We start from the raw sequence: 18,553 nt of genomic DNA on the forward strand, positions 1-18,553 counted from the left end.
CTACAGTGTCATGTATATTGATGCACCGTTTGGTAGACCTCCGGCCCCGCCAAAATGGTTCAGGTCCAGCTTCTCCGATGGAATGGCTTCGTTATTGAATCCGAAACCGTTTTCAAAAAAATATTTAGTAAAACAGCTTCTTAATAGCAATATGAGTAATTTTATAATCAATTAATATTTAGAGGAGGAGAACAAACCGTGAAATCACTTTTTTTTTCTCCTCCTTAGGTCCTGTTTGGCACAGCTCCACTCCTAAACTCCAGCAACTCCATCAAAAAATTCAGCCAAACACCCCAACTCCAAAACTCCATGGAGTTGCCAACTCCATGGAGCTGTAGTGCAAATGGAGGTGAAGTTTTGGAGCACCTCTTTTGCTGCTCCAGAAACCTCTCTTTTGAACCTTCTCGTGGAGTTGGTGGGTAATTACCCACCAATGCCACTGGTTACACAAAAAAACGTTTCATTCTATTCTCCCGAGCCCCACTCGCCGCCAGAGCCCTGCCCGTCGCCGCGCCCGCCGCCCGTCGCCGCCCGCTGCCGCCCGCCGCCGCCCGTCGCCCGTCGCCGCCTGTCATCGCCCGTCGCCACCCGCCGCCCCGTCGCTACCCACCCCGCCGCCCGTGGAGGGTCTCCCGTGTGCGGCACAATGCGGTGGAAAAAGGGGAAGAAGAAGATGGGATAGAGAGGATGACAAGTGGGGCCTTAATTGGGGGGCAACAATGGCAATCCACACTGAAATCGATCTTTTTTGGAGCTGAGAGCACCCATCTAGCCAAACACCTCATTTTTGTTCTGGAGTCTTGGAGCGGAGCTGGCTCCATGTGGAGTTCTGGAGTGGAGCAACTCCACTCGGAGTTGGAGCCATGCCAAACAGGGCCTTAGGCTCCGTTTGATAAAGCTCCAGCCCCTCCTAAAATAGCTTCAGCTCCAGCTCCTTTGGTGGAGTGGCTTCTCTAGCGAAACTGAAATCGTTTTGCAAAATATTTGGTAAAATGGCTTCTCAATGGTAATATGGGTAATTTTAGAATCACTTAATGCTTGGAAAGAGAGGAGAAGCCGGTGAAGCCAATTTTTTTAGCTCCTCTCTAGTGTAAGCCGTTTTGCAACTTCTCCCCAGCTTCGGTGGTGAAGCCGTTTTGAAATTGCCCCTTTGGTAGGGCTTCACTAAAAACTGATGAAGAAGCTCTACCAAAGAGAGCCTAAGCCGTTTTATGACTTCTTCTTGACTTTCATGGTGGTGCCATTTTGGTAGGGGCTAAAGCCGGTGGAGAAGCTATGCTCCGCTAACACCAGAAGCAGTTTTTATATGGTAACTGCGGAGGAACATGACCTACCGTGACGCATGGGTCCATGAGCGCTCGGACCCACGTGTTAGTGGCTCATAAGGAAAATCGCTATGTCAGGCTACTGTTCACGAAAACTTAGGGGGTGTTTGGTTCCACAGATTAAAGTTTAGTTCCTGTCACATTGGTGAAAGTTTAGGGCTCATTTGGCAGGGCTACGACAGATGTGGCTTCTTCGATGAAATAGCTTTTTTTAGCTTCAGCTTGTCTGGATGGAAAAATGTTTGGCAAAACGACTTCTCCCACATGTATAACATGGATAAAAATATAAAATATTCATAATGCCCTTCTTTTTTTTCTTTCCTTTTTCTTTTTTCTCCTTTTTTTTCTCTTTCCTTCATTTATTTAACTTCCTTTCCTCACGCAACGGGAACGCCAGCCGCAGCCCAGCACCTTATCCAATCGCTTCCATCCGCTTGAGAGCCGGCCTTATCCACTCGCCCCTGCTTTTCTCTGCTCTATCACCGCCCCAGCGTCTCCGCTCCACCGCCAGCACCTGGCGCCGCCATTCGCTGCCCCACGGCGCCGGCTCCCAGCACCACCAGCCTGCTGGCCCCAGCGCCACCTCACTCCGCCTCGCACCCTACGGCCCCAGCGCCGCCATCAACCGACCCAGCATCGCCGTCTGACAGCCCCAGCGCTGCCTCCCTCCACCACGGGTCATGGTGGGCAAGAAGGTCAGTTGCCCCTGCGGTCGAGAGTGAAGCTGCGAGGAGCCAATTTTTTCAGCTTCTCCTCCACCAAAGGGCTCCAGAGAGCCGATTTCCCGGAGCTCCTAGACGGGAGCCATTTTGTTTGTGCCCCTTTGATAGGGCTTCGACTTCTGGTGGTGGAGAAGCCACGGCCGAAGCCCTACCAAAGAGGGCCTTAGATACTAATTAGGAGTGTTAAATATAGACTAATTACAAAACCAATTGCACAGATGAAGGCTAATTCGCGAGACAAATCTATTAAGCCTAATTAATTCATGATTAGCACATTTTACTGTAGCATTACATTATCAAATTATGGACTAATTAGCCTTAATAGATTCGTCTCGCGAATTAGCTTCCATCTGTGCAATTGGTTTTGTAATTAGCTCATGTTTAGTCCTTCTAATTAGTATCTAAACATTCGATGTAACAGGGACTAAACTTTAGTCTGTGGAATCAAGCACCCCCTCAGAATTGGTTTTACTTCACTGGGACATATGAATGGTACGTGTCCGGTGCTATACAATGTAAGGTTTTCTGTGGAACCAAGCACCCCCTCAGAATTGGTGCTATACAATGTAAGTTTTTCTTTGGAACCAAGCACCCTCTCAGAATTGGCTTTGCTTCACTAGGACATATGAATGGTACGTGTCCGGTGCTATACAATGTAAGGTTTTGTTTCATTTGAATCTCAAGAAATGACAAATAATACATCATCCATTACAAAGTTTGTCCAAACCACTTTTCTTTTTACCATTATCACAAATTAGTTATCTTAATATTAAGAAACTCCCACAAATAATAAATTATAAGATTCTCACAAAAGATAAATCCTAGGATTTTCATAAAAATCAAAATGGTCAACTCTAATCATCATTCTTAATGAGTTGTTGAATCCATTCTTTTTTTTTGAAAAAATTATCCACCACCGTGATTGTAAATATTCTAAAAAAACCCTCACTGTGTATCTCAATTACCTACTTCTTTCACTAAAAAATAATATAAAGTAACACACTAATCTTTATTAAAATTACCCAAATAGCATAATACGTAATAATATGTACTTAATAATAATATCGGTGAACAAATCACATACCAATGACTAATGATATGTAATTGATAATAATAGGCGATGGTAATAAGTTATAATATTTACTACATTAGTTTAATTTTATACATTTTGGCTGATACATGCACACAATATATTTGCATTAATAGTTTGATTGTAGGTATTCATTTCCCGTACAAACAAAGCCTACTAGTACACTCATCATTCTCAGCAGCGTTGCAGTACAGTCTAAAATATTTGTTCATATCACTATAGTAACTAAAAGTGCACTACACGACCTACAATGAGTAAATCTAATAAAATATGAAAAAATAAAGGTTTGAATAAGAGGTACAATATGCACAAGAATTTCAATTTAACATGTGGAGAAAAAACCCAACAACTAATAAAAGTGAAATTGGAAAGCCAAAATTTAGATTCCTTAAATTGTCACATTTGGGCTACAATAAGAGTTAAAATAACACATGATAAGGTTTTAATTAAACACATATAAAAAATGGTGGTGCAATGCAAAGGCAGACTTTAAATATGGATGGAAAGGCATTGGTAACTAAATTTGTCACAACATGATAGCATGCATTTATGAAGTACGGTATGGTATTGTTTTTATAAAATGAATAGAAATAATAGAAAAATTAAGCAATTTTTATTAGCATTGGATTACCAATTTATCCATGAACTTCTAATAATTTTTCTTGAAATTTTAGCCCATGCATCACGTGTTGATGGACTGGTATTCATAATCAGCATGTTATTCAATTTATTAAATATGCACAACAAACACGTTGTGGTGATAGAGCAGGGCGTCTCACATCCTCCCTTAAGTGAAATCAAACTCCATCTCCGTCGATCGCTTTCCCATCTAATTTTTTTCTAGTCGAACCACTAGTCATTCCTTTAGAAATGTGGTTAAAATAATGTTTTATAAAGATCATCCTTTTCGGATGCAATTTTCATTGGCGTGAGGGGGGATAAATGCCCCCTTCTAGTCCTTAATACCTCCTTCATTATGAACATTGTTGTATATTATTTTGAAATTGCAAATCCAGTTGGAAAATCACAACACCATTGTACCTCAATGGTGCATCTCGCAAGAACATCAAGGGTTGCTAAGTGAAAGGTAAATGTTATGATCTTCTTGAGAAAAATTAAAAAGATGGTCAGATCAGTATTAACGACACCATGGACATGGAGACTACCAATCTAGTGTTTGAAATTATTTATACACAGTTCAACATGCTTCGACTGAAGTGCCAAAAATGTGTAAGCCTCTGCGACGTTCATATTAGGACATTCACCATCTCTGGAACCTATGCAGCTAGAAGTAAACAGTGTGTTAGGCCTTTAGTATTTAGTTGTGCGAAGTGTTGCTGACAAGACTTACTCAACTCACACCTCCTTCCGGTGACAACTATAATGCATAGGAGGCATACTCCTATGAATGGGAGGGTAAAGTACCGAGACACAGGGATTAGCCAGTGAAGGTGGTTTCACTACTAGAAAATATGCCTCTTGTACTGGTCCCAAACCCCCCTCTAGTACCGGTTGGAATAAAGAAAATCCCCCCACCCCCCACCCTGCCTCCCCCACCGTTAGCGGCCGCCCCTACCCCCTCCTCCTCCCCGTCTGCCAGCCCCTCCTCCTCCTCCACGCCGCCCCTCCTCCGCCCCTCCCCGCCCCCGGCCCCCTCCTCCTCCTCCTCTGCGCCACCACTAAGCCCGCTACCACTGCCGCTGCTCCCCGCCACCGCCACCAAAGCCACCAAGCCCGCTCCCGAATCTTGCCCCGTAGGCCATCACTGCCGCGCCTCGTCATACTGCCGCTCCTCATCGAGGTGAGAGGCGAGCGGAGGGGGGAGGAGAGGGGAGGCCGGGGAGGGAGGGAGGGAGATCGAACTCGAGGGAGAGAGGGCCGGGGAGGGAGCTCGAGAGAGAGGGAGGGAGATGAAGGGGCCCGGTGGAGGAGAGGAAGCCAGCCGGTCGGTGGAGGGGAGAGAGAGTGGAAGACAGGCGAGAGTGAAGGAGAGAAGGAGAGGAAGAGAGGAGATAAGGATGGCCAAAAAAATCTAAGTGCTCGATCATTGTGCTCTGCTGTGTCGCTTTGCTCTACTATGCGCTATTGTGCGGGGATAAAAAAATTGCAGGAGAGAGGATCTAGTACCGGATGGAGCTACCACTCGGTACATAGTACCGGATGGAGCTACCACCCGGTACTAAAGGCTTTAGTACCGGGTGGGGACTCCAACCGGTACTAGAGGCCCCCATCCGGTACTAGAGGGCCTCCGAGGGCTCTCAATTTTTGAAACCAGATCCAAAAGCAATCGGTACTAAGGCTAGAGATGAGAGGTTATTTTTCTAGTAGTGTTTATTAGTTAGATTTATCGTACCTATTTTGTTTCACCTTTAGGCTTAAAAAAACGCTAGTGGGGCCTGGCTGGGGCCATGGCGCTCCTTATGGTCTCCATTTTTCTATTAAAAGCCTTAGGTATTGTTTGGTTCTTTTAGTCACTCTAGTCCCTACCCTATTTGAATCCAGGGACTAAAGGCCATTAAAGCAGATGAATAAAGACCAAAATACCTCTAATCAATGCACAAAATCTGCATCCCACGGGTGGGGAACAGGGCAATAATGAGGGACAGGAGGTGTCCTCCTGACCTTTAGTCCTCTTTAGTCACCCTCCAAGGGACTAGAGGACTAATCCCTTTAGTCCTCCATTTAGTCTCTCTGTTTACAAGTTTAGGGACTAAAGAGGTAAAAAGGGAGGGACTAAACTTTAGTCCCATGAAACCAAACATGCCCTTAGAATTAAGAAGAAATTAGTTGCATGTTTAGTGTTTGCTTTATGAATTAACTTAGTTTGCACTCCTAATGTTTTCATCCTACCTCAGTCCATTAATCCAGCCCATGAATACCAAAGTAATAAAGGAGGGTCTCAATATTACCATAGTCTTGATAAATGCCAGCAATAACTACTCTTTGGGTTGATTATATGGTTTCAAAGCAATTGCAAAAATTATTTTGTAACATTCCTTTCATCAGGGGAAGCTAGAAAATCAGCATGGGAAGACCAAAACAACAACGAATAGTTTTCTCATCGATTTTTATGTCGTATAGTTTGCATCTACGGCTCTACGCATAGCGGGGCACGTCCACGGGCATGTCCACTTGTCCAGTCATGTCAGCATTCATGCATCGCGGCCTTGATCATTTTTTGCCGCATTGTCTGTTGGCATTTTCTTTTTCAAATAGTAATAGTCATATATACACACATCGACATGGAGTTTGAGGTCATTGCTGCCTTGATTTGTTCGCATGACTTATGCACAAATTGATGCCGACGGCTATATAATTTTCCTTCAGCTGATTTGTCAGACCTCCAATCCAACTTCTTCCTTTGAGCCCCTTCCACAGCGAGGTGAGATAGATGTTCGAACCCCATTCCACCACTCACTGATCAACCATCAATCCTGCTGTCGATGGAGACGCCGCCGCTGAACACATCCGTCAGCGCCGTCGATGACTGCAGCGACGCCTTGAGGAGCATCACGGCCTGCCCACCGATCAAAAAGTTCAAAACTCGTCGTCAGAGACATGCCTGCGCATGGGACTCTCAACAATGGACGTGCAATGTAGCACAAGTATATGAGCGATGATCACCTCTTTTGTGCCGAGCTCGACGGTCATCTCCTCCAACGCGGAGCAATCCTTAACATTAAACTTCTTGAGCAGCATGATGGCGGAGATGGTGGACATGGGCGCGACGGTGAGGTCGTCCATCACCAAGTACGTCACCACCTCCCTCACGTACCCACCGGCGCCCTCCCCGCGCGCCTCCTGCGCCTGCGCCAGCGCCAGCTTGCCGTGCGCGTCCCCGGGCGCCCACCGCATCTCCACGGTCATCGGCTGCCGGCACCCGGGGCACGGCAGGCCCGACACGTCCGTCACGTTCGTCGGGTTCCCGCGGCACGGGACCGTGTACGCGGCGCACCGGAAGTACCTCTGCGGCGGGGGAGGCGGCGGCGGCGTCGGGAGCGCGCCCTCGCCGCCGAGCAGCAGCGCGGCCGCGGCGGAGGGGAGCGCGGGGCTGAGGAGCGCGTCGCGGTCCGGGGACGCGGAGACGAAGAAGGCGTCGTCCAGGCCGCGCGCACCCGCGTAGAGCGAGCCCAGGGAGCCCGGCGCGCGCTCGCCGTGCCTGGCGAGCGCGCGCGCCGCGAGGCCCGCCGGCACGCGAAGCAGGCCGATCAGGAAGTCCACCGCGTCCTTGCGCGCCTCCGCGTACAGCACGCGCCGCGAGCGCTTGTCCACCAGCAGCTTCAGCTGCGGGCCGCCAGCGGCCGGCGTCGCGTCTTTCGCCGCCGTTGCGGACGCCATTGCCGAGCCGGTCCGGTGCTTGGTCTGTAGAGCTGCAGAGCTTCCCTCGTGTTCTACGTGGTTGCCGTCAAAAACTAGCTTGTTTACTGAGGTAAATGTACGTGGATGGAAGGAAGCTGCAAGAACGGTGCAACTACTTATACTGTGCAACATCCGGTTGCGACTTGCAAGACTTGTGCAGGGAGAAGAAAAAGGAAAGATACGGCTCCGGATGAGGTGATCGGAGACGCAGGGAAGGCGGCTTGGTATATTTGCGGTTCAAGCATGCTGCTTTCACCCTTCCCCGAGGGGTTGGTAACGTTGCCGTAAGAATCTGGAACAAGGCGTCCTTTACTTCATCCATGCAGAAGCGGGAGGAACCAGTGGCAGTATTAAAAAGAGAGAGAGAGAGCAGAGATCTGACAATTTGCCAATTGGATTGCAGCATTTGACTACCCGCAATGAACAAATAGCGTCATTTTACCATTTGCCACTTAGATCAGATCTGAATACTAGCATAGTGGCAGTGAACAAGTAACATGTGCTGCGTCAGACAATTATATTCAGTTCGTCAGCAGATGTGACCACTGACCGACTCTCAACACAAAAGGCACTGAAGGGGGCCAGATGAAATTCATTAGATGCATTTACAAAAACTAACAGGCAGCAGAGTATCAGGCATCAGAATACAAGATCAGCTTACATTCCACTGCAACTGAAGGTAATGTTGAACAACACCTTCAGCGACAAAAAGGCAGCATCTAGCAGCAGGAGCAGGAATTCAGTCACTTGCCGCTGAACTCTGCCTTGCAATATAAACATGAGTGAACGCAAAGAGCTAACCCAGAAAAAAACTACAACTGAAACTAGAAGTTGTTCTGTTCAGATCAGATGCCATCCATTCATTTTAAGTAGAGAAATACACAATCATTGGCTTGCTACAAAAGCACAAAAAATGACTCATGCTGCTTCTGTACAGGAAAAATCTAGCTACCGACCATAACAGGATCTGCTGTTGCCTGTCGGCCTTCCTTTGCCGCACCTTCAGTCCCTTTCGGGAGCATCTCCAGCGTCTTTCCTAGCGCTCAGGTTTCCGGCATATGTCCAGACCTTCTCTAGATCACCAGAAAATAGTTTTTCAACTTTGATCTCCTGTTTTCCTAGACTATTTTTGTTTAATGGGGGCTGGGCCCTTCCAGGACTGCCTGTAACTGGGGTGGAGGAGCAGAAAGTGGGCGTTGCAAATGGCGAGGCGTACGGTGTATTCTGGATTGAGAATGGGCTTGGTGAGATTCTCTTCTGAACTGGTACGCCTATGCCACGATTGAATATAGAAACAGACTCAGCAGCAGCTGATTTCTTCGTTGCATCATCAACATAAATCACATCATCGATTCTTGCAATTATGTTAAATGCCAAGCTCTCCAGAACCCTTGAGTAACTTTCAAGAATGGACTGACCAACATCCTGGAAAAGAGATGCATGAAACAAGGTGGATATTTTGATTAACATGATTTGGAAAAAAAAAGAAGAAGAATCCTAGTTCTAACAACAGATTGAATCAATGGAGAACGGATATTACCTTATTATATTGGATCTTGTTCATGTCAAGGGAAGTTTGTGGAAGACCAGGGTATCGTAATCGTAGACTCTGCAATAAACCATCAGCCCTTTCAGATAAGAAGTGGCTCTTTTCCTTATCCCCAACAAGACCCTTGACTTTTCCACCCCAAGATTTTTTCGATTTTGCCTGAGGTGTCAGCTTCTTCTGGCCTTTCAGTCTCCAAACATGGATAGCAGCTTCAATTCTGTTTGCTACTTCGAGTGTGTGGTGCTCTGATGACAGATCCAAGCAATCTAGGAGGCATTCCGGTGAGAATTGTTCAGCTGTTATATATCGGTAAATTATCTCACCCAAGCAAGATTTACCACTCTGCAGGGAAAAAGGCATTACAATGGGTGAAACCAGCGGAAATATAAACGGTGGCTAACAACTGGAAACACAGGCCATATTGGGCAAAAGCAAATAATGAATTATTTGCACACAAAAAAAGAGATATCAGCAGTAACTTGAAGGGCAGTTTTCTGGAAGCTGACTGATCTGTCTAGTGCTTGAGCAAGAAAATGCAGCATTGACCTTAGTTTTGCATATGACAGATATACCAAGCATCAACAAAGTGAGAAGGAAATGCCTTGATATATGCATTGACGATATCAATCCAAAGGTAGTCCATAATTGAATTATTCACCTGCTAAGGACAGAATTTGTTCATCTAATTTCCTATAGTTCTACAATACTTTAATTTCAATCACAGACAGACTCTTTTTTATCCAGAATGCTAATTGCACGATGCCTAGGTGCTAAAACATCTTGTTAGCAATGCAATATGCAACAAACCAAGTTGATGTGAAAAAATGCAGAGAACTCATAACATAAGACACAAGAGTGTAGTGAGCTAGTAACTAGAAATATTCTGTAACAAGAACAAAGTATTGATGATCCTGCAGGTCATGACATATTTGCTTCAATGTGACCTAACAGGGAATGTAACTATGGCTGCTTCAGCTCTTCCACATCAAATTGCACTAGGCATGAATTGACACGACAATAAAAACCAAAGGTACCGGGCTTGCATTGGAAATAATTTCAGATAGAACTTTAGAAGTGAGGATAGCTAGACTGACAAGACTTATCCATGCAAAACCCAAAGCATTGCCATAACTGATGCTCAGCACTTCAAGTCTTCAACTCTACATGCTGTACTGAAACACATTAACTGAGCTCTACATTTACAAGCATGTATGATAGGAAGTGAGTGGTCCCTTTCACAAGGATTCTACACAATTGGTCCTTTTTTTACTGGCGTATCGAAGTATACTGTAGCAAGCGCAGCACATGGATAGCAAGAGGTGTAGCTAGGATCAGTGAATTTCTAATTGTAACTTTGTAAGTGTTTTTACCTTTGGCAATGTCTCCAGGTATACTTCCGGGATCTCCATCTCGGCGAGCACGTCGCTGTTAATCGCCATGGCCGCCTTCAGTATCTGGTTTGCACAGTCCCTGCTCTGCTGCAGCTTCCTCCTCGCATCCTCGGACAGCCCTTTGGGCGGCACTCGTGGGCACGGCAACCACCACTTCTCCTCCTGCCGCACCGAGGGACGCCCGCAAGACGACGAGGAGGAAGACGGGAACGGCCCCCCACTGTCCTCCACCACAATCCCCCTGTCAACGTACCAGAACTCCGTCTCCTTGAAGCCGTCAATCATGGCGAGGAGCATGGCGTCGAGCTTCTTGAGCGCGGGGAGGTTCATGTAGAGGTCGCTGCGCGGGCGCGGCACCATGACCTCGAACTGGCCGCCGCCCTCAGGGAGCTCCTGGATGGAGGGGGTGAGCTCGACGATGGAGTCGGCGACGGAGAGCAGCCACTCCATCTCCCGCGTCCACATGGCCTTCCTCGCCGGCGCGAGCGGCTCCAGCCTCCAGAGCTCGCCGAACACGGTGGCTGGGCACGCATACGGGGACCACCAAGACAAACCATTACAAATCTTGGGAATGCAGGTTAAGAGCTAGCACGGCGGCGGGCCGGAGCCTACCGGAGAGGTTGGTGATGGCGTTGGAGATGGCAAGCGCGGTGCAGACGCCCTTGCCGCTGCCGGACATGTCCTCGCCGAGCAGGAGCTTGGCGAACCGCTCCTTCATCATGTCGATCTCTGGGCCACAGAAACGGAAAGGCAAGAGCAAGAACAAGAACTTGCTGTGAGAGGAAAGAACAACCAACCAGAAGAGATTTTGGAGTGAGATCTACGCAAAGTGTGGGAGCTCACCGGAGAGGTCGGCGGCAGGCTTGGAGAGGTAGAAGGCGGCGGCGGACGCCGGCGTGGGGAGCGACGAGGACGAGGAGGCGAGGCGGGAGACGGTGGCGGATGCGGAGGAGGAGGATGCGAAGCGGCGGGTAGTGGGCGCGGAGCAGTCGCTGGAGGTCTCGGACTCGCTGACGTCGGCGCTGGGGCTGTAGCTCCCGCAGCAGCGGTCCGAGGCGGCCTCGTCCTCCGACGCGCTCGCCATTGCGGCGGGGTGGGGGTGGGTGGCGGCGGCTCGGCTAGGCGCGGCGGCGGTGGTGGAGGCGGAATCGCATCTGGGTGAGGGGGGAGGGAGAAGGGGAAAGCGATGGGGGAGCACAGCGGACAGCTGCAGGAGAAGCGAAGCGAGCTCACTGCCTCCGACTGCGCGCTGCTTCCTCTATTTGTTTATCTTTCCGAGCTCCCCTAACCAATTTTTTAATCCCGTTTGAATGGTGGATTAGCGGTGGCGTTAATGATGCCTGTGTTCGTGCTCAACAGCTTAAGCACTGCTACAGGTGCTAGCGCTACTACTGTTCATCCATGTAGCTTTTGTACAGGTGCCTGCTCGCTTTGGCACAGATGTGAGCGTGAATCAAGTACTGGTACCGTGCTCAGCAGCTGAGGTATTTGGTGTCCAGTCATGTCAGCACCGGTGATCCCAACTTTTGTTGGAGATTTGGCTTGAACTCGCTCAGGATTGGGAACTGGATGGGATTTTGTTGAACCTCGTACTATGAGGGTACGAGTTGAATTGGTTTCCGCTAAGGACGCGTTTCGATTTCGATCACTTTTGAACCGAATTTGGGAAAGGAAATATTGTGAAACGCGGTCAGTAAAATCTACCCGATTGACAGGCGACCAGTAACATGAAACCTGTTGGAACTGGAAACGAGGGAACCGCAAAATCCAGGAAGCAGATGGCGTCTGGTTTGGTGGGGCTCGGCGCGAACCGGGAAAAAAAGGGCGGGGCGGGCACACGGTGCGCGCGTCGCGTGTCCCTGGCGTTCTCCGTGGCCGCGCCGTGGATTTACGGAGGCGGGGGAGGTGACCGGGTGGGGCCACGGTCGCGCGTGACAAGGAGGCGCGGGCCCGCGCGTCGGCTTCATTCATTGCTGCCCGTGGAAAAAGGTTGACCGGGTTTGACCCAGGGGATTGGAATTGGAAGGAGAGGAGGAGTCGGCGGTTGGTTGAGCCCGCAGCCGGTTGGGGTCTGGTTTTTGCGATTAATCCATCGATCGGTTGAGACTTGAGAGCGTAGTAGCAGAGCAAGAGGCGACCGATGATCGGCGACGAAGAAGCAACCACGCAGCAGGAAAGGAAACGGGGCGTGGCCGCGTGACGAGAGGCAGCAGGGGCCGACGACACGGGGAAGGGAGGATGCGATCGGCCACGGACCACGTCCACGGCCGACGCCACGCACGATGGAGAGCCCGGGCGGTGAAACTGAAAAGCCGTGGAGACGAAGCAAAAGCTTAGCGAGCAGGCGAGAAACAGCAATCATCGCCCGCGCGCTCGCGCACGACCGTAGGGCCGGCCTCGGGATGCGAGCCCGGGGCATCATGTGTGAATGGGGATCGCTGAGAAGCGCAGCGCGGACGCGGCCGTGACCAAGCCACCAAATTAAGCACTTGTTTACTTCACCCTCAATTCCCAAATTTAGCACTATGCAAAAAGAAGATTCCCCATCACATCAAACTTGCGGTATATGCATGGAGTACTAAATGTAGATGAAATTAAAAACTAATTGCACAATTTTGTTGTACTTTGTGAGACGAATCTTTTGAGCCTAATTAGTTAATATTTGGACAATAATTCACAAATACAAACGAAACGCTACAGTGTCGCATTTATGACAAAATACCAATTTTGCCACTCCTAAATTGGCAACTAAACAAGGCCAAACAAAGAGCGGGAGAGCGCTCGGAAACAAAGCACGCACGGCACCGGCACCGGCACTGTGCACTCATTAGGCGTCACGTCGATAATAAACGTTGAGTATATTATAAGACAAAAAAGTACTAGCTAGCGTGGATGATCGATCGGAAAGAAGAAGATGGAGGGCAATGATGCGGCGACGCGTGATTTCGGCTTGGGATTAGCGTCGAGCCGTCGACGCCATGGCCCGCCATGCGCGTACACGGGGCCGGCACGCATCATTGCCGGAGCCGACGGGGAGGTAGCACCAACAACCCAGCGACGTCGTCCGTGGCGCCATGCATGCTTTGCCTCTTCCTGATCACGTGCGTGCGCGCCCGTCGATCTCCTACTTAATCCAGTGTGTGTGTGTGTGTGTGGCTGTGTTGCCTACTCGTCGTCTCTGGGATTTTATTTGGTGGCACTGGCTTGGCGCTACCAGCCAGATGCGACAAGGAGGAGAGGACGACCTGCGCTGCGCGAGATCATGCGTCTCTCCATCCTAAAGGGTAAGGGCCCCCTCACTGCCGATAAACAAGCCGATTGGAAGTTTGGAACCTTCTTTTCCCTCCCTTAACTACGGTTTGTACATTGCGCGCAACCACCGGTGGTGCCCCTCCCCCACGCGTACACCGAGCCATGGACCCTGCCATGCGCGAGAGAACCTTGTGTTGTGGACCGGCCGGCGATGATTATTTCCTTCCTTGACGACGGTGACACGGCGACAACGTACGACTGCCTGTAGCCGCTGTAGCCGCGTAGGACCCTGTACCGCTGTTTGCCTGTCGCCCAAAAGCCGCCGGCACGCCACGGATCGCTTGATGGGAGGGCTGGGCGGGCGAGGCGGCGAGCTGATGATCTGAGCTCCACACTGCTGCTGCAACAGTTGCAGCTGCTCCCGCAACCACCTCCCTACGGCTACAGAGCTGACGCTAGCCACCACTGCATTCTATTGCTAGCACCTGGAGACCTTGGCTTCTTTCCGTAGCCGCACAGGCCTCCTTTTATATTTGTTTCTGGTTACTGTTCCGGAAAGTAAGGTGTGAGACTGTATAGAAATATAGTATTTTTCTCCGTCCGAAATTACAAGTCGTTTTAGCTTTTCTAGATGTATAGATATTATCATGCATGCATATCTGAGTGCATAACAAATTCTATGAATTCAATAAAATCGAAACAACCTATAATTTGGGACAGAGAGGGTAGAACACAGCACTATAGCTATAGCTGCACCATGTGCTGTGGTGCCCGCGGTCTAATCCGTACGAGCGATTGCTGCATATTGAGGACAAAATTAGCAAGGCCATAGACAGCATCCGTTGCAACGGCATTCTCAGACCATGCATTATTCCACATTACAGTAGATACTATTGTTCTATTGAAGTGTAAAGAAAAAGGAGCGAAAATAAAGAAACAGAGATGGATATGGCATGTGTTGCATTCTATACCATGGCAGGTGGATGATAACTAACGTATGAACGCTACAGAACGCTACTTTCTCCATCCTAAATTACAATTCGTTTTGATTTTTCTAGATATATAGCTTTTGTTATGAACTTAGCTATATATTATATCTTCAAGAAAAGTTAAAACGAATTGTAATTTGGGATGGAGGAGTACAAGTGAAGAGACCAGCGGCACTGCATGCCCAGCACCCAGCAGACTGCCGCAGCGTGGTGCTAGGCCGCCGGAGTGCCATGGACCAGCCTGCTAGCCGTGCTGGCCATGCGCGCGTCTCCGACCCCAGTTTCTCCGTCGTTGGCGCCGCAGCCTGCCTCGTCGTGGACGCCCCTTTGGTTCTCCGTTTCACCTCTGCATCATGTGCCAGGGAAAACAAAATTACAGCTGCATCAGCGACAAGCGTCAGCGTTAGCTTTACTGTACTTCTGGGAGGGAAGGAAAAACAGGCAGATCCGTGCATTTTGATTGCTGAAAGAAAAAAAAAACCTCGACCACAGGGAGAGACGTCCCTCTGATTTTGCCTTAAAAAAGTCGGTACCAAGATTCGAAACTGGACCAGCAACAGAAGTTTCATTGACCTCTGGAGTTCAACGCTCTACCTGTTCAGGATTCTTTGTTAATTTTCCTTGCTCATTGTGGGAATCAGTCCGCAAGTTAGTGATCGGTACTCTTGTTTGCATCGAGCCATCGACACTTTTACGTTAGCCCTGGTGCTTTGGGCTTTGGGGAGGACTTTGACATATATATATATACACACACACCCTACGTACTCCTTAGTAAAGCACTGTACCCAAAATTTGACCTCGAGTGCTCCAAGCAAACCTATATAAACTTGATTCTTCTCCTTTTGAGGCGGGATGTACGTGTAGGCCTGTAGCTAACTAGGTCTCCTTTTCTTTTTCTTTGGGATCAACCAAACAAAACCCAGCACCGGGGTCATCTTTGCTCTCTACAAAAAGGGCACCCAAGATGAGACTAGGAAAAAGGCCAAACTTACTAACAGAGACCAGAAAAATTGCGACCCCTGAATCAGGTCAATAACGATCATTGGAATATTTTTGTGACAGTGGTCCTTACTGTTTTTGGTGGTCCCATATCACAGTCCTTATTCTGCATTGTTATTAGGCTCCATTTGACATAAGGCACTTTTGCGACTACCTCACACTCACAGTACTTCCCGTCGTACAAAATCTCTTTAAAGTTTATGAGAAACCTCCCTTGCTGATGACACCACATGCTTATGACTTATTCCCTCCGTTCCGAATTGACTTTTCTACATAGTATATAACCATACATAGTATATATCTAGATGCATATCAAAAGCTATATAGAAAAATCAAATCGAATAGTAATTTGGGATGGAGTATGAGTTATGATGACGAGGCTATGCATGACGCTGATCTTACTCAAGTGAGAAACGGGCATGTAACGTCACATGCGAAGTTCAGGTTGAATGACCATGTGTTTTTCTTAGTTACCGTTACCTTACTCTAAGCTTAAGCCGAATCCGACTACAGATTTAATACATTTTCTTTCTCCAAATATATCTGTGAGTTGGTACCTATTATTATTTATTAGATGAGCTGCTACTCTTGATGCGGTGATGCCAATAGCCTAAACGGGAAAAAAGAAGCCAGCCTCTCGCCTCTGCTGCTACTCGAGCTCGAGTCCTGACTCGTGATACCTGGTCAGAGCGTGAGAGAAGCTTTGGCCGTGTTTAGTTGGGGAATTTGGGAGGTGCCAAATTACTGTTACAGCACTGTAGCACACTGTAGCGTTTCGTTTGTATTTGTGAATTATTGTCCAAATATTGACTAATTAGGCTCAAAAGATTCGTCTCGCAAAGTACAACAAAACTGTGCAATTAGTTTTTAATTTCATCTACATTTAGTACTCCATGCATGTACCGCAAGTTTGATGTGATGGAGAATCTTCTTTTTGCATAGTGTCAAAGTTGGGAGTTGGGAGTAACTAAACATGGCCTAAACATGGCCTTTATCTTTTGGAGCAAACCTGTGGCCTGTCAGATTCTTTCTCCAGATTCTCTTCGTTTTACGGCCAGGCCTTTTCAGAGAGCATGATCACGTATTCCCTCGACTCGCAGCAGCGGCGGCATGCAGGCTGGAGTATGACGTACAAAGGTCTCAGGCATCGCCGAGCCGAGATAAACCAACACCCTGCTAGCAACGTCTTGCTTTGCCTTCGACGTGACAGGTTGCAACTTGTATGATGACAGTGCCGATCTTGGTGCTGATTGGTCACGAGCTGACAGTAGCTATAACAATATCGTTTTCTTTTATACTATATGGGTAGAAGTTTGAATATTGGTACCGAACAGGCAAACAGAATAACAAGCAAAGGTCCTTCACACTGAGTTCGTTAAAAAAAAAGACTTACCAGTAAAATCAACTTCCTCGCCAAAATGGACACAGCAAAATCAATATGTTTTTGGATTTGGGTCTTTATAAGGGGTATCTTATCAGTACAGTACGAATGTATTATGTGCCGATCCGTACAGCATTCTTTGCTAGTATCATTACAGTGGCAACCCACCTCGTGCAGTAGCTCTCAACTCATCACTACTATTGCATTCAGTGGGCACCAATTAATAAATAAAATCTGTCACGAACGAATATGATACAGCACTTACAATGATGAGGGGATGTGTTGGAGCAACACATATCCAGAGAGCACGGCACGATTCCGCTCCTTGACCTTCGTTTGGTAGTGCACCCTGCAAAACCCAATAGTTTTCGTGAGCAAGAAATCAGATCAGCAGGCTCAGGGGGTCCAGTTGTGAACTTGTGACCGGGACAGGGGAATTACTTCTGGCCGTCCAGCCACATTTCGGTGGACAACGTTTCCCCGGGGTAGACGTGAAGAAGGAACCTGCCGAAGATGCTCTTCACCGCCGCTGGCTCACCGTTGCAGAAAGATTTGATGACAGCGCGGGCAGCGAATCCTAGGGTGCAGAGGCCGTGCAGGATTGGGCGAGTGAACCTGCGCAAAAGCACCTATCAGACAAAATCTTCGCAAAAGAACCAAAGCTCCATGCATGGAAAGCTGAGTCCAGGTAAAGTGGGGGATCTTGCAGCACTTTTGTCAGATCATGTGAATAAACAGAACAGAAAGATTTCACTGGGGAGATCATGTCATCGTATCGAGCATAAGCAGCACGGAGAAATTTTTAGTGGGGCATCGGAATGAAATGTAGTTCATCTCAGAACGAAGGAAAATGAGGCCCTGTTTGGGAAGGGCGTGTTAAAATTTAACAGGGTGTTAAACTTTAACACCCTCAAATAAAGGTGTTAAACTTTAGTATCTTGAGATGTTTGGATGATCTGTTAAAATTTAACACCTTAGGTTGTAATTGACAACTTTACCCCTCATTACTCCTCTCAATGGCAGCCAAATACCCCTTCTTCCTTCTTCTCCTTCCTCCTCCTTCCTTCTTCCTCCTTTCCTGTGCCTGGCGCCTCCGGCCCCACCCCTGCTCGGTCCACTCCGTGCCCGGAGCCACCGTCGGCGTCATTGCTGCCGGCCGCCCCAGCGGCCCTTCCCCTGCTTCTGCCGACTCCGGCCTCGTCCCGTCTCACGCGTCCCCTACCGCGTCGCTTGCGACCGCGGCTGCTACAGGAACTGCACCTACACCGTGCCCGAACGAGACGCCTACACCTCTGCTTGACACCAGGATGATACCTATCTGCACCGGATGGTCGAAGACTTCATTCACGCTTTTTTTTTCAGCCGCACCATACACTACCAACACAACGGATAAGGATCTAGATCACGCCGTGCTCTCTGGACACGACCTCCTAGAAGGGTGTCGTTTCCCCCCTGTGACGCTGGATATGAACCGTATGAGGCGTGCTATCAGATCT

General features: G+C 48.4%; 3 protein-coding genes and 1 long non-coding RNA gene across 4 annotated transcripts in view; all 4 read right to left on the minus strand.

The window, feature by feature from the left end:
- Positions 1-6,282: 6,282 nt before the first annotated feature.
- LOC101762379 lies at positions 6,283-7,746 on the minus strand. The gene is made up of 2 exons (XM_004957469.4): positions 6,762-7,746; positions 6,283-6,654 (listed from the first exon to the last, which is right to left on the minus strand). Exons 1-2 carry the CDS (start codon positions 7,626-7,628, stop codon positions 6,559-6,561), a joined length of 963 nt encoding a protein of 320 aa, XP_004957526.1. The 5' UTR covers positions 7,629-7,746; the 3' UTR covers positions 6,283-6,558.
- A 322-nt stretch (positions 7,747-8,068) lies between these two features.
- On the minus strand, positions 8,069-11,667 carry LOC101762777 (rop guanine nucleotide exchange factor 1). The gene is made up of 5 exons (XM_004957470.3): positions 11,280-11,667; positions 11,049-11,165; positions 10,416-10,957; positions 9,037-9,387; positions 8,069-8,921 (listed from the first exon to the last, which is right to left on the minus strand). Exons 1-5 carry the CDS (start codon positions 11,518-11,520, stop codon positions 8,499-8,501), a joined length of 1,674 nt encoding a protein of 557 aa, XP_004957527.1. The 5' UTR covers positions 11,521-11,667; the 3' UTR covers positions 8,069-8,498.
- A 3,658-nt stretch (positions 11,668-15,325) lies between these two features.
- Positions 15,326-16,446, minus strand: LOC111256446. Its single transcript, XR_002676543.1, has 2 exons — positions 15,750-16,446; positions 15,326-15,621 (listed from the first exon to the last, which is right to left on the minus strand). It is a non-coding gene; the product is annotated as an uncharacterized LOC111256446 (long non-coding RNA).
- A 649-nt stretch (positions 16,447-17,095) lies between these two features.
- Positions 17,096-18,553, minus strand: part of LOC101763185 (enoyl-CoA hydratase 2, peroxisomal) — a 6,497-nt gene continuing 5,039 nt past the window's right edge. Inside the window, exons 10-11 of the mRNA XM_004957471.3 lie at positions 17,499-17,672; positions 17,096-17,406 (exon numbers count right to left, since the gene is read on the minus strand). Of these exons, the coding sequence (XP_004957528.1) occupies positions 17,319-17,406; positions 17,499-17,672 (262 nt within the window). The 3' untranslated portion in view covers positions 17,096-17,318. The remainder of the gene's footprint in view (positions 17,407-17,498; positions 17,673-18,553) is intronic.

Source organism: Setaria italica, chromosome II (assembly GCF_000263155.2).
Source record: "Setaria italica strain Yugu1 chromosome II, Setaria_italica_v2.0, whole genome shotgun sequence".
Lineage (NCBI taxonomy): Eukaryota > Viridiplantae > Streptophyta > Magnoliopsida > Poales > Poaceae > Setaria > Setaria italica.

What these genes read in the sequence shown, in the direction of transcription:
- LOC101762379 (XM_004957469.4), bottom strand. Translation starts at nt 7,628, where the DNA reads ATGTTGCACAGTATAAGTAGTTGCACCGTTCTTGCAGCTTCCTTCCAT. An exon ending in TCGAGCTCGGCACAAAAGAG is followed by an intron (nt 6,655 to 6,761) that starts GTGATCATCGCT and finishes ATCGGTGGGCAG; the next exon opens with GCCGTGATGCTCCTCAAGGC.
- LOC101762777 (XM_004957470.3), bottom strand. Translation starts at nt 11,520, where the DNA reads ATGGCGAGCGCGTCGGAGGACGAGGCCGCCTCGGACCGCTGCTGCGGG. An exon ending in GCCTGCCGCCGACCTCTCCG is followed by an intron (nt 11,166 to 11,279) that starts GTGAGCTCCCAC and finishes TCTGTGGCCCAG; the next exon opens with AGATCGACATGATGAAGGAG. An exon ending in ACCTGGAGACATTGCCAAAG is followed by an intron (nt 9,388 to 10,415) that starts GTAAAAACACTT and finishes TTTTCCCTGCAG; the next exon opens with AGTGGTAAATCTTGCTTGGG.